The following is a 15,589-nucleotide window of genomic DNA, read 5'->3' as shown; positions in this document are numbered from 1 at the left end:
ATAGGGTAACAAAAAGAAAGTACGGATGTTGTAAAGGTGGCCGGTGATTTTACTGGAGGCAGGGTGATATCTTGAGCATGCAGGTTGGTTTGGGTCTTTTTGCCAGAGGGAATGCAGCACTGCAGCCCAGCAGTAACACTGCAGGCATTTTTCAGGATGAGGCGACACTCTTATAGATCAGTACAGCTTATATTCTGTGAGTCTTAGTGCTGTGACGGTGATTGGAATGAGGAGGTGATATTTTTTGAATAAATTGTTTCAAATGTTCTGACCTAAAATGAGACAAATCTCCAAGGCACAAAATACAGACATTCTGAACATCTTCCTGTGTTATATGGTGGGAAATTGTGAATAGATACAACTCTTATTGTACCACTGTTTGTTTAAGCCAATTCAATTGTAGTTGGGTGTGTTTATTTTAAATAACTATAGATGTTAATCTCTGGGAATTTTATGTATATTTAGTGTTTCCTGGGCATTTTATGGATAGAATATGTGCCGTTTCTCTTTTTTTCTCTTAAAACTCCACTGATGACTCAACCTCTGCACGCCAGATTATGTATAATTCACAAGAAGCACATGTCGGTTAAACTTTATGACTAATAAATCATTGGTGAGGCAGACCACAGCGCCTCCCCATGTGTCGAGTCACTGACCTGACACCAGTCTGAAAATATTTACCGGCACTTTCTCCATTGTGGTGTCAAGCTTTGTCTGATGAAGACAATGTGGTTCGGATGTCACTTTGCAGCTGTGTATACCTTATCTCTGTCTACTGCATTTTCTGTCCAGTGTATTTATTGACATGAGATAAGGGTGCACCAACTTTTTAACTTGGATCATGACAACAGAAACTCCACAAACAACACAAGCGCCATTAACAATAGCTCTTTTGTCTGTGTAATGATCATGTGTTGTAGAAGAAAGCTAGCTGAACAGATAAGCACAAAAAAGCAGTCCATCTTTTCTTAATAAGATCTCTCCATGGCCACAATCTTCCATATGTAGGAGTGGTGACAACATTTCAAAAGAATGCAAAGCTTTGTGTGTACTCAGCTATCATGCTTATCAGCGCAAATGTGCATTAACCACCCAAGCAGGGGTTTCAGATTTAAATGCACGGTAATTAGACAGAAAAGTGGCTATTACTGCTGTCTCTTGCCTGGTCTCCTGCTTGGAAAATGCATACTGTCCACATAATCTCAGGTTATTTCTCTGCCAACTGAAACTTGCTGATGTGTATGAACTCAACAGAGGATCCCTTCCTGGAAAACATTCTTGGAGTCATCTGGAAGTTAACTCCTCTTTCTTTTCTTATAGCAATACTTCCATGCTGGAGGAAATGGTCTGAAGAAAACTTTCCTTGAAAAGAGCCCTGATATGAAGTCCCTCAAATATGCTCTCAGCCTTTACACTCAACCTACAGATGCCTTGATCAAGAAATATATATGCACCCAAACCTCTCAAGGTAAGCACCTAGCTATGGTCAGGCTCAGTTGGGTTTCAGTTTGGGAGGGAATGGAGTTATTTCAGCATTCAAATGCTGGAAAACTTTTGTCTTAAGAGCTATACTCTGTATTCTCTCTGCCTTGCTTGGGCAGCTTCACTTTTACAGAAAGCATCTATAAAAACACAGTGAGAGTGCCAGCAAAGGCGTGAAAAAAGACAGATTGGTCATTCTATTGTGAAGCTATATTTTAGCACCTAGGCAGAAGTGAATAAACATATTTTTATGACGACTGATTACACTTGTAGCAAAACAGTTTATTCACAACATATTTGTTGCTGTAATTCACAGTTAATATCTGATTTGTCTGCAACATTTCGGAGTTGTAATGCTTTATTTAACCTTAACATTATGGAGTTTCCCATCAGTATTTACCCCATATATATTGCTGTAAATGTGTTCTGAAGATGCCTCTTTTTTATCAGCTTAAATACACAGTGAACATTGCTGTAATTGCATTTATCTCATCACTGTAGGAGCACTGTGCCTCTTTCACTGTAAATAACTTTAAAAACAAACAAACAGCAACAGTATCTTTGGCCTTTTCATCCTGTGTGCTTAAGGGCTTAATTGCTCTCATGCTCTTTTCCCTTCACTCTCTCATTAACAATGCATAAAAAAACACTGTCGGGATAAATACGATATACAGTATTTGCTATGTAAATCCATATATTCTCTTTTGTGCAGTCGCCTCACTCTTTCTTTCCAGCATCTCTGGCACACTTGTATATGTTGTTGACTCATCCGTCTTTATTTGGATTTTCTTCTCTGTAATAAGGCGGAAATACCTTCAGGTATCCAGAGATGCTCAAGAGGGAATTCAACCCGGCAGGGCGTTGAAGCTTTAAGCTCCCGGTTCCCTCAGTGTGCTCAGCCTTGTAGAACACTGCATAGCAGGCAGCAGGAAACTGAAAGCCTGTAGGAAAAAGCTCGGCAGCCAGCAGGCCAACCAGCATTGCCGTTTTCCCTGAGTGGCAGATGGGCATAGATACACAGTGTTTCGCTGTGTGCTATTTTCAGATTGCTCGATGTGTTTCTCTTCTTCCACCCGCGCTACATCTCTCATCCCATTCCAGCTCCACCCGCAATTTCACACCATGCTTTTTATCTGAGGTGGCCTAATGTTCTGTCTTTAAGTGGAAGTAGTGAGCTGGTTGAGGTCAAAAATTAAAGAATGTGGAAATGATGCTTGATGTAGCACAGTGGACACAGTTTCATTAATCACCAACCCCTGTGCTCTGAGAACGACATATTTAGACCACGGCATGTACCAGTTTAATCCTGCCAAGCCTGCTCTCGGAAGCATACATGTGTCTCTTTGTTGAGTGGGGGCTGTTGTCTAGCTTACAGTAATCTCGCATGAATATTTTGCAGTTTTTTGGTTATGTAGTATTCGTGTGTTGAAATGTCACACGGTGTAGGCTAAGCGTAACGTCTTATTTGACAGTGGAAAAAATCTGGGAATTTAAGAGCAAGTCTTCGTCAATTAATGCAGACAACTCGCCTTTCTTATCTGCATTTTCCTCACTTAATCTGATCCTAAGGCCTACTCGCTGCCACCTTGGTTTTTATCTATCCCTGCTTTCTTTTATCTTCAACATGTACCATTTGTCTTCTTCACACTTTGAGCTTCTACGTCTCTCAGAATTCCTTTTCTAGTATCTGTTGAGTACACCGGTATATTTTTTTTCATAAATGCACAACATACCATAATGTCTGTTTTTACCCTGATAGCTAAAGTGACCATGCAGTGGCATTGCTGTGTGTTCTCACAAGTTCAGGACTTCATTGTGCTGCAGTTTCTTAGTTCTCTATCGGCTTCCTGGGGCTTCATTACAATAAATCTCAAGGCTTGTTTCCCCATTACCAGCCACAACGGGTGCTGCATGTTTGACATATATTGATTAGCTATTGGATCAACATGCCTCTACATTAAGTAGTGTTCAACGTCTACTTGCTCCTGGCTGGCTTAAACATGAAGCAGCTGAAATGAGCAAGGCTCCCTACATCAGACAGTATGTAACATGGTCAGCAATCCATTCTAATTGTTCATCTCTGACTGAGTGACACGTTAATGATGCTGCACAGCAACTGAGCAGAGTCCTCCTTTATATTCATGCATTCCCTTTGCCTCATCTATTTCCTTTCTGTTGCATGGCATTCATAGTGTGTTTCCATGGAGTTAAATCCAGTGTTTTCACTTGAGCTAAGACGTTGTTGATTTCAGCATGTAGAACATTATTTATTTAGTAGATTCCTTCACAACATGTGCCTTTTTCACAGCCCTCAAACCAGACAGATTATTTCATGTTTCTATTTTTTTTACTTGTTGTTATTCTTGTTTAGCCTGGAGCTAAAGGAAACTCTGGCTTTGCTTGCTACTGGGCTGCCATGAGAGTGAAAACAAGTCTACTCTCTTACTGTTTTCCTTAGGTCTGTTTTTTCTCTTTTAGTTCTGACACACTCATGTGTTTATACACAGCTTTTTGGATCAATCTTTGGATTCACCAGGTACACAGATAGTTGTCTTCACAGTTTTGCATCTGTCCTCGCATCCTCCCTCTCTCTCTCTCTCTTTTCGGTCTCCATCTCTTTTATTTCGGGTTCCTGATCTCTGTATTTCTCTCCCTGCTTCCTCACTGCTGCTCCTCCATTCTTTCTGATTTTCATTACGCCTCTTTCCAATTCTCCTGTTGCTGTTTTGGTGTGTGTCCAGGTCAGTCATCCAACGGATCAGTGGGGGAGGTGTCGATGCAAGTGAATCTCATCTCTCACCCTGGCACTGGAGAGCACAAAGTCAGCGTGAAGGGTGAGCTTTTTCCTATACTCAAACCTGCTTTTTGTTATTTCCAGTCAAATCTGTTCACACCTGCAAATATTCACAAAAATCTATCTCATCTGTGCAACTGGGCTGCAGGGGCCATCAGCAGCACAGCTTCTTGGAGCGCCTTCAAAATCAGAGAATAAGTTAATTACCTTTTGATATGTTGTTTCTTATTGTAATTAAATAGAAAATCAGGTGTTTTATGCATGACAGTGTCGGGATTGATGCAGTATTGTCATATTTGTAATAGCTGTTGTTGTCAATTCCACTAGGTACTATAGGTATTAGTCAATCATTCTTCTAAGCTTTCAAATGACCGTGCATATTTGGATTTCCATGCAATTTCACGATGGGCAATAGTTTTGGCCTTTATGTGTGTCTCCTGTTTAAGTGTTAGTAACATTCTTCTTCTATGTTGTGTTGTTTCATGGTTGTTGGCAAACAGCTTATAGATACATTATCACCACCTTCTGGTAGTAGTAGAGCATTACATACTACAAGACATTGATAAAAACAAAGGAAATTTTATTACGTAATCAAACTTAAGCAAAAGACAATTGCAAAAAATAACTTTTTAAAAACTAATTCAGTTGTTATTTGATCGTCCAAATTTAATTACCTTACTCTTTAATAGTTTCATTCTTTCAAATCGTCTGCATTTGCCAGTATGATTTTTTTTTTTAAAACAATGCACCTGAAAAGACTTTTACCAAAACGGAGTCCTAAAACTGCATTATTATCCCTGCAAGTTATACTTCTATTGTACTTCAAAATTACATCCTGCTAGAGCACAGTACAAAGTCACTGTAATTAGGGGATAGCTGGAAAAAAAAGATTGATACTTGTATACTGTAATAGCTATAAACTGGAAAATACATAGGTCTGCTACTACACAGATAAGACAAGTCAAGTTCAGCTATGCATGTACAGCTGGCTCAAAGGTTGGCTGTTTATTAGTTCTTTGCTTTATCATTACAGAATTTCTCCAGAGATGTATTTCTTTTAATTCACTGTGAGCCTCCTTATTTCCTTACAGTGTCTCTAAACCTGCCTCCCCCCAAAAGCACCATAGGCATTAGAGAAACTAAAAACATGAGAGCAAAGCAACAATGTTTTCACAAACAGGAAAAGCCATCATTACATGAGTCACAGTTTAGCTTTTGATTAAATTTTTTCTGCATTTCCTGAATCTAAATTTGGCAGCTCACACAGAAAATCCAGCATGCTGCCACATCATTATGGTTTACTGACGCTGCATGTCAGTCAATGTCTCTGGTCTTCTTCACTGTGGATTTACTCGTTATTTGAATATCAGTGCAGAAGAGTGAGTATGAAAAGAAATCTTTGCAGGCTGATTCATAGGCACTAACACGCAGAGGTGTTTACCATTAATGCTGCAGATAGCTGGAAATGTTTCTGTTATCAGGCTCTGTTATGCTTGCTCCGACGGTATCTCAGTTTAACGTGACATTTTCTACATTTAGCCGTTTATCTGTGGGAACAAGATAAATACAGGTCCAAAAATAGAAACTGAGCTTGGAATACACAATCTTTTTTGGCAGAATTAGTGGACTTTCCTTTCTTGTACCTGTGTCCATGTCGTAATGAATGAGATTATTATTTCCTCTGCGTTTCTCAGTGGTCGGAGTGAACAACCTCATCTGGCAAACCAACGCCATGTTCCGGCCATTTGTAGAAGTCAATGCCGTGGGTCCACATCTGGCTGACAAGAAACGCAAATTCAGCACCAAGACCAAGAATAACAATTGGTCACCAAAGTACAATGAAACATTCCAGTAGTAAGTATCTGTGTCCTCCTCGTCAGTTAAAGAAGTGAATAAAATTGTGAGCAATTTTATTCACTTCTTGTAATATTGTAATATTCTTTAATTTAGTGTCATTTTTTTCTATTACTGTCATTAATAATAATATACTTCATATATTTGCTTTTGAATCAGAAATCAGTGTGCTATCTGCAAACTACAAACACAAAGTGTAAATAAAATATGGATGCATCCTGGAACTGTAATGTCACCTATTGTTTTGTGGTCTACTCTTTCAAAAGATATTTTTGGCAGAGTTGTGTTTGGACAACAGGTCTCAGTATCAAGTTATCAAATAGCAAATGTTAACTAGCCTAGACAACTAGGGTGCATCTATATACAATATAAAAGATAGCTGGAGCTTTGAGGTCTGTAAAGAGAAGCCAGTGCTGAAGCCCCTGAAACCTGCATTATGCATTATGGCCAGCAGGGGATAACTCCTCTGTTTGCACAAAGATTCTTGTTATACAGAGGTGTAAGGGAACTTAGCCCTTGGTTCCCTTGCTCAGGGACCTCAGTCAACACTTTTGGGAAGACTTCATGTCCTTGATTGCTAGTTTCCAATCATACTGAAAAGAACATGAACCCCTTTTGATAAATCATGGTCAATCTAAGATTCAGAAAAGATAATGGATGACTAATAACTTACAATTTACAACTTGAGCAGCAATAAGCAGCCAGTGTCCCTCAGTTTCTCTGTCAGATACACTGTGTTAGTCATGTCCATCACAGTGGCTATATCTTTTATATACTATATTTCTGCATCACACAGTGACGAATGCTAATAATTTGTCCAAAATTTACATAATGAAAAATGTTACTTTTGTTGCACAGTCTATCAGTAAAATGAACTACACAGTGAGCCATATTATTTATCAGGTTTTTCCTTTTTAAACTGAACGCCAGAATGACAGTCCTGTCCCAGTTCAGTCCACACCATCAGTCATCTATAATAATAAAAATGTCCCATGTAGGGGAAATAAGCTGAAGAGACACCAAAAAAAAAACAAACAAGTTCCAGGTTCTACGTGTTTGTTTCTGTTTTAAAGTTGGGCACTTCAGGTCTCAGGTGGCTATTCAACAAACTGCAGTTTTTGGCACATCACCTTCATTTTTAACAACTGAGATTGCTGCACACTACAAAGAAAGCAGCAGAAATCTATATGCTTAATAGTACCTGTAACACCTTACTTTTCTAACCTTAGAATGTACATTATTCAGCAGCATTATTTTTGTAATAAAAGCAAATCAAGCAACTGTTTTAACGTGACAATTTTAAGTATTGTATTTCTCAGAGTCAGGCCCACTCAGCCAAGTCATACATCTGGAGTGATCTTAGCGTTAGCAGCGCACATTGTGATGTCTGCATATATATTTATATGGCTTCTTGAAATTCAAATGACAATGCTTGGGCATTGTCATTTGAATTTCAAGAAGCCACAGGTTTCTGTGGATAATTAGAAAAAAGCCTAAAAAAAAGCTCAGAATAATTGCTCTTTTGAATAGATACATTAATTTCCCTCACAAAACATGATTGAGTTTCTCATGATTGCCACGCATACAGTAAGGAGGCTTTTCACTGTGGAAATGTCACCATGCCAGACTTGTTTACTGACAGGCTATATTCAGCTGTAAACAAAGCCAAATGTCAGCAGTTCGTTCACATTCTTGTACAGTTCCTGACAGGAACACTTATTAAGCTTATATGATAATAGGAAAAAAGTGCATTTAGGTTAGTTTCATGTACTTTTAAGTGACACTCAGACACCCTCTCACTGCCTGTGATGTAAATTTTCATTACCCATGATGGTTGTTTTAAAAGTAGGATTTAGGACTACTTTTTAAATCTGTTCATGTCTAATTTCTTTCTAAGTCACACCCCAACCTCATCCTTGTCATTTTTCTCAGTGTTCTGAGTAACGAACACGGTCCAGAGGCCTATGAGCTTCATGTCTCAGTGAAGGACTACTGCTTTGCCCGTGAGGACCGCATCATCGGCATGACCGTCATCCCTCTCAAAGAGCTGGCAGACAAGGGCAGCTGCGCCGCCTGCTACCCGCTGGTGAAGAGCATCTCCATGGACGAAACGGGCATCACCATCATGAGGATACTCTCTCAAAGGACCAACGACGAGGTGGCCAAAGAGTTTGTGCGTCTCAAGACAGACACGCGCTCGGCGGAGGAAGTGTCATAACGTGGAGCAAAAAAAAAACAAAACCCCACAGTATTAAATGAGTTGTGTTGTCTTAGGTAAACGATAGCGAGGGAAAGATGGAAGATGAGAAAGAGCAGTAGCAACAGTTGTTCTTTCGGGATAGAGGATCACTCAGAAGGAGAATAAGATTGTCCAAAGAGAAATGGAGGAGGCCCAAATGTGGCGAGGCAGCAAAGAGAGAGAGAGAGAGCGAGAGAGAGAAAGTTGTGTTTGTTTGTTTGTTTTTGTGCATGTGTGTAAAACATCTGTTGGAATGTTCATTTTAAAACTACAGTATGTACAAGTGTTTACTTACCGTATGCTTACTATTAAGTACTATATTCTACGAGTTATGTTAATGAGACATGATACCTTTTGTACAACATTAGTCTTTTTGAACAGAGATTTGTTCCAATAAAGTGCCAAACCAGTGGAAAAAAAAGAACAAAATCAACGTATATGAATTATGGTGAACTTAGTATGTTTGAAATTTGCTCGATTATTTTGTCCGGTGTAAGTCATTTTCTGACCATGTGGCGTTTCGATTGTTGCAAATTCGTTTATTTTGCACCCTCGTTTTTTGGCCTCACGTGCTTCCACACAGCACTGATGTGCATGTCCTCTTCTCGGTCATGTCTCTCCCATGATTCCACAGTGACCGCTGAGCAGGGTCCTGTCCCCTTGCCTTCAAACTGTTTGTATTTTAAGTCGACCTGAAAATAGACCATGTTTTTTTAAATGGCGATGACTGCTATCTAAACCTTCATAGGTGTTTGTAATTTTATAACCATGACAACAATGACGACAGCCTCCAGTGCTAACAGTCCTAGCAGAAAGGATGGAAATGTTTTCTTTTTCTTTGGCTTTTTGTTCTTGGTTTTTCTGCCATCGGCTTCCAACCTTTCTGAATGACCACTGTGAACATGAGCTTTGGAAGGCAAGCTTACATGACATTGCTGACAGTTTGATATTATTGTTTCATATTTTTCCGATAACTTTGTTCCTGATAAACTGCCAAAGTTATATAAAGTATTTGTACAAAAGCAATCCATTACATGTATGAAGATATATATGTACATGTGATCTTTACTTTTTCAATGCTTAATATTTGATTGTTGATAGGGTGGTACTAAGATTTTATTTTTTTTATTTCATGTGAAGCTGTTAACCGATACAAAAGTTGCACATGTTACTTTATACATTAGTTTTATCAGCTTCTGTCATTGGAATTATTTTTCTTCATAAAGGAAAGAGTCTAACATTTGGTAAATATGCAACATTCCTATGTATTGCACTGATGGCGAATTGTATGTCATGTAAATATATTTAGTGAGATATTGTACAAAAGTCTACTTTTCTTCTATGTGCATAAAGTATGTGCAAATGTGTTAAAACATCCGGGTCCTTTTGGAAATTGTCCAGTAAGCTTCCCTTTTATCCATCATAACCGCCATGGAAATTACATTACCCCTTAAAGGGCTTCTGCATGCATTTTATTTCGCAGTCAAAAAAGGAACAAACTTAATGGAGCTGGCTCTGAGATATTTTTATATCCATAACACACGTTTTTATAAAACTCATAACATGATGCCTACAGTATCCACAATGCAACTCAACTGCCAACTAAATACATCCTTTCTAAAACAGCCAAGTGTGTGGCATAAAGGTCTGGTGGAACAGAGATGCCAAAGATTCTTTTTGCATAAAAAAAGTTTAGAAATCATAATTCGTTACATCAGAATATGTCACCATATCTGTCACGGATAAAAGAAAAAGTAAGTGATAAACACAAATAGACCATTTAAAAATAACCATTTTTGTGTAAGTGAGGCCATAAACTAACCGTCTTGGTCATTTTATTCTAAATACTGACGCAGTTGCTACATTCAGTCTTTTCCTTGTCTAGCTTGTCATGTGTGTTTTGGCAGAGAACTAGGTATATTCATAAATTTAACATGCTGTTTAAAGGCACAGTCCTCAACTGTGTACTCAGACACAGTCACCAATGAGGGAGAAACAACTGCTACTAAACTGCTACAGTGGAAGCAGATCTTTTCTGAAGATTTGGTATAGCGCCTTATAGGAGAAGTATATTTTTAACTCCTCCTCATAGGTGTAGGCACAGCTGGAAGCATTATGTTTTAAAAATCCAGCTCTAATGAATGTGATATTTACTGAAGGAACTTCTTCAAATTTGGCACAAATGGCAAATGTTCTGATATTAGCTGATTAGAACTTGGTGGTTAAAAATCAACTCCCAAATTCATTTAACAATTCATATACCAATTAAGGTCAATTTCACACAATTTTTTATAATAATATTGAAGTCATGAAGTTATGACGCCGATACCAAAATATCAGAGGTCAGCATCCAGTGACGATAACATCAGCATGTACTGTCCCCATTTCAAGGAGTCATGAAGCACATTTATGGCAGCACTGATATCAATCAGACTTGTAATACTGAAGTTCCATTTTACATTAATACCTTTTACTAAATTCCCTTTAACTGTTTAATACATAAAAATGGATCTGGACAGGAATGGATGTAATTGGAACCATGCAAAGGCATACAGCCATGAGGCATGGGTTCTAGTTTAAACAAATGGGAGACCTAAAAGTATGATTTTCATGGTGAGGGGTTTCAAGGTGAGAGCTACACTTTGTTGCCAATTGAACGTTTCAAGGCCTTCTTCACATTCTCCCTACCTACTATACAGACTTCAGATTGACGTTTGCACACGGCAGAGTTACAAAGCTGACACATGATTAAAGATATACACCCTTCTCATCATTTTTCTTTAAAAACACCTTCAAATCTTCCCACACAGCATGAAGACTTTACTTTGTATTTCATGGTGCGTGACATGAGTGTTTTCAGATCTGTTATGCTCTACTTACTTGACACCCACAAGAAGAATCGCACATCTAGAGGAAATCATCTCACTAAAGCATGTCACTTGGCAAACCCATAATGCCATATTTATGCATTTATCTGTGGGCTATCTGTATTTCTGTCTTATAACATGGGCAAGACGTAAAAGAAGCTACATACTGTATAACTGTCATTCAAAATGTCATTCAATTATGCTTTTGAAAAACTACCTCTGATTATTCTTGACTAAACCAGTCCTTTGGTCTAAAGCCCACACAGTGCATCTAATCGCCTGGAACCAGAACATAAGAGGGCTACACAAAGTAAGTCCATTTGTCAGTGTCACACTTTTCTTGAAATCTGTAGTTCAGTTATACGGGAATGGCCAAAGAAAGAAATATGTAAGAGGTATCAAGGGATATACAAAGGATAGAGAAATAAAGATAAAGAGTGAAGAATGTCAGGAAATGGGAATATGCAGAGGTCATTTTTAGAGCTAGAGCGTTTCTATTATACATTTAGAGGATCAATAAAATTCTTTCACATGGGTGTGGTGACACTTTGTGTTTGAAAAATAACATATACTTCCCCACTGGGAGTTCATTACTCATTAATAATGACACATTTATGATTTTTATGTCTTGTAGCATTCTTTATGGATACTATTTTTAGCAAGCTAAATATTGCTAGTAAATTAAACACTGTGAGAAGCTGAGAATGTAGTTTTTACAAACTAAAATTGATCATATTCCCTAAAAACAACTATAAGATGCCTTTTAATATACTGGAGCTAATAGTTTGATGTCACAAAGGTTTTGTTTTAAAAGTGTGTCTGAAATGTTGCAGGAAATTTCATCATTATCTTCTAAAATAAAGTGCAAATCATACCATTCTCCACCTCACCTGAAACTATGTCTGCATTTTTTACAGAAGACTTCCATCATTGAAACTATTCCAGTCATGCCAGATTATTTTCTTTCCATGTACATGTAACCAAAGAAACAAGAAGAAGAGGAAAGAGGAAAAACTAGAGGGGTAAAATGTGTCAGGGAAGGAAAACACTGCTGCTTTCACTTATATGAAACACTAACCTCACTCATCCTACAGTGGAGCTATCAAGATGTAAAATACACATGCACAACTTTGACCACTCCTTTACATACTGCCAGCCCCTCCAGGGAATTTTGGATGATCTGCAGCTTGCTGCAAAACACGAACTGATGCTCCGTGAGAAAGTGGTAGATATAATTTATGGCAAGATCATGACTTTCTTGTTGGATTAAATCAGTGAAAATACAGGCTAAATGTATTCCAGGCACGACTAATTGAGCAGGTGACAGGTGGGTAAAACAGCAGTAAAGATCAGCAAGAGGAGGATACATTTTCCAGTTCACAGAAACAGGTCCATCTGTGGGATAATGTAATGCTGCCAGCTGTTATATATGAGTGACAGCCTGGCAGGCATGAAGAATCCAACCTGGACTTGTGTGTGTCCTTCAAAGCAATCTTCCCCAGTTTGTTCTTCAAGGGGAGATTGATACAACTCCCCATTAGGGAAGGATTGTTCACTCACAGCATGGATTTTGATTTTAAATCACACAGAAGATACAAAATGAAGTGATTCTAACCTTTTGGCAAACTGTATACTACAAGAGTTAATTCATGACACAAACTTTCTAAAATGACTTTATATTGCTAGAAATACAACTTCACCATGATCTATAAAACATAAATTAAAGGCAATACTGCACTACAGCACAAAATAAAAATATGAGTATATATAAAGTATAGTTAAACAGAAAAGGGGAGCAAATGAGTCCTCCCAGGGGAAATGCTTATTTAAATATTTATCAATCTAGTTTGTATGAATGCAAACTAAGCTCAATATGTTACTGAAGGCATGTCTGTGAATAAATTTAGCTATTTTGATCTTAATGGTCCAAACATTATGTAGCCCCCAGGATAAATAATATTTGGATGTATTTTGTCATTAGTTCTGAGCTCACTGTTTGTTGCAAACCTATGAGGAATTCTGAGAAATACTTGATGCCCATCATATTCAGATATTAGATCTTTAATCAGGGAAACCTGTAAGAGCTTGGAATTTGTATGTACAGGGAAAACAATAGTAGCTATTAGTATATTTAATAATAAATATTTATCTAATAAAGTAATCTATATTTTATCTTCATACCATGAACGATTGCAGGCCTTCAGGCACATGGGTCAAGATCTGCCCCCCTTAATGACCAGAAATAGCTACATGAAATTCTCAAGACTGAAAGACACATTTTAGCCACATTTTAGTGCTTTTGTCCAGAACTTGGTAAATATTGTTGAAGTACTGGAGCCTGCTCCCAATGCTTAGCGGCTAGCTCCACCTGCATCGTCGCCTCGCCAGCGTTTCCACTGACTGAACCAATGACATGAGTGTTCATCATTTCAACAACTTGTAAAACACCCAGCCGCTCACAGCATTGCAAGCCATGTGAATTTATCCACAAATAGAATTTTAGCCATTAGAGAAAAAAATACTCAAAATCATCTCACAGACATAACATTATGTACAACCACTTTCAGTACCACTGATATTTATTTGGAGTCTCTTTCTAAACCATTAATGCAGAGCTTCCCAAAGTGTGGGGCCTTTGCAGGGGGGGGGGGTATGAAAAGAGAAAAAAAAAAAACGCTTGGACACTGCTAGCACGGGGCTCCCACACAAAGGCAAAGCAGGAGGTGAAGCATAGCTGAAACCAACTTCCTTCCAAGCCAAAGACTAGAAAATATGGTGAAGCATATCTTCCCTTTGGTTTCACCTGCATAAGTGCCAAGGTAGGTCTCCCCTGCATAATTGGTTTTCCCTGCATGGTAGCACGAGCTGGGCTCTCCAAATCAGGGACAAACAGTATCCCACATTCTTGATTTTTAGTTCACAAACACATCTTGTAATGACTAACTACTCCTGACATTTTGGAAATGTTAGCTCTTTATACATAATATCAGGTTGATCCTGCCCTAATTTGTTCCCCGTCTAAATCACGGACAAACAGTATCCCACAGCGGTTTATGTTTTTAAACCCATTTTGCACAGAGAGGCATTTTTGGAAAAATGTATTGATAGAAATGTTGAACACAAGAAAAAAACAACTACACGTAAAATAATCACACCGTGACGCCTCTGCCTTTCTAAATGGAGGGACAGTAAATGCGTGTGTACATATAAGCATGTAAAACCTGAAGATAGTAAGATTAACAGTATTTTGTCTGTATTTGCAATTCATCTCATGTAAACAATAACGTGGCACACAGCGTAATGTGAAAAAAGGCCCATACCTTTGACATTGCCTGACGAACTCTGTATTCCTCGTCCACACTTAAACACAAAAAAGGAGTTTTAAAAAATCTCCGTTTTCAGTGATTCCAAACGCCGTTTAGGTGTGGACGAAACAGCTGCGTTTTCAAAAATACCCGTGTATGTGTGGACGTAGCATAAAAGAGTTAGTAGTTTATTTTCTTACTACCTGTAACTTATTGCAGATTACTTGTATTTGCTTAATTTTTTACTAAATGTTTGAGGTTACTAAATGAGAGCCACATATGAGGATATTCATTTAAATTTCAATAGAACGGTAGTAATATAATAGTATAATATCCTTGTAAGTGGATATCAGGCCCTTGTAGAGCAAAATTAAGTATTTTGGTCTAAATAACCCAAAATGTGCACATATGTGGACGCCAGGTCCTAGGAGGTTAAAACGTGTGTGAAAAGAATGAATTCTGCATATTCTTCCCACACATTCTTCTTTATAAATCACAGTTCATGTGTACATCTAGCCTCTGTTCTTTATCTGACAAAAAGGTGAATACGGTGCAAGTTATATTTGCATTAATTACATTTAAAACGTAGAGACTCATTTTGTAGTCTATTTTTTGAAAGCAGCATTTAGCGGTGGGATCCACGCTTAGCTCATCAAGTATCGGTGTGACAAGATGTCCAGATCTCTGCCCCACTTCTCCCTATGGTTTCCCTCTCTCCATGACTGGTGCCTGGTGATTCTCCTTTACTCCTCTCATCTCTTTAATAAATCATCAGCAACATTTGTCCAGGGAGGTGCTTGTATCTGTTGTAAGGAAGGTAACATTGTGTGACCTGCATGTGGATGCACTGTTGCTGTGTTGTGTCCCCATGAACTATATATATATATGAAATGCACCTAAATATGTGTTTTTGTATGTGTCCTATGGGTACACTCTGGCCATGCCCTTTCTCCCTAACCAATCTGGCAGAGTGTAATTACAACTCCATGTCTCAGTGGGCACAGGGAGCCTGCTCCTCCTTATGCCATTAAACAGAGGAAAACAAGTC

The 15,589-nt window shown here is 38.3% G+C and overlaps 1 protein-coding gene across 1 annotated transcript in view; it reads left to right on the top strand.

Moving 5' to 3' along the window:
* unc13c (unc-13 homolog C (C. elegans)) overlaps positions 1-9,645 on the top strand; it is a 117,681-nt gene extending 108,036 nt beyond the window's left edge. The window contains exons 29-32 of the mRNA XM_085383151.1: positions 1,321-1,468; positions 4,224-4,316; positions 5,971-6,130; positions 8,063-9,645. Of these exons, the coding sequence (XP_085239277.1) occupies positions 1,321-1,468; positions 4,224-4,316; positions 5,971-6,130; positions 8,063-8,348 (687 nt within the window). The 3' untranslated portion in view covers positions 8,349-9,645. The remainder of the gene's footprint in view (positions 1-1,320; positions 1,469-4,223; positions 4,317-5,970; positions 6,131-8,062) is intronic.
* Positions 9,646-15,589: the final 5,944 nt, after the last annotated feature.

The sequence above is a fragment of the Rhamphochromis longiceps genome, linkage group LG1, assembly GCF_057381845.1.
Source record: "Rhamphochromis longiceps isolate RC_006_pf linkage group LG1, R_longiceps_female_GT1.1, whole genome shotgun sequence".
Classification (NCBI taxonomy): domain Eukaryota; kingdom Metazoa; phylum Chordata; class Actinopteri; order Cichliformes; family Cichlidae; genus Rhamphochromis; species Rhamphochromis longiceps.
This window is presented reverse-complemented; position numbering and strand designations above follow the sequence as displayed.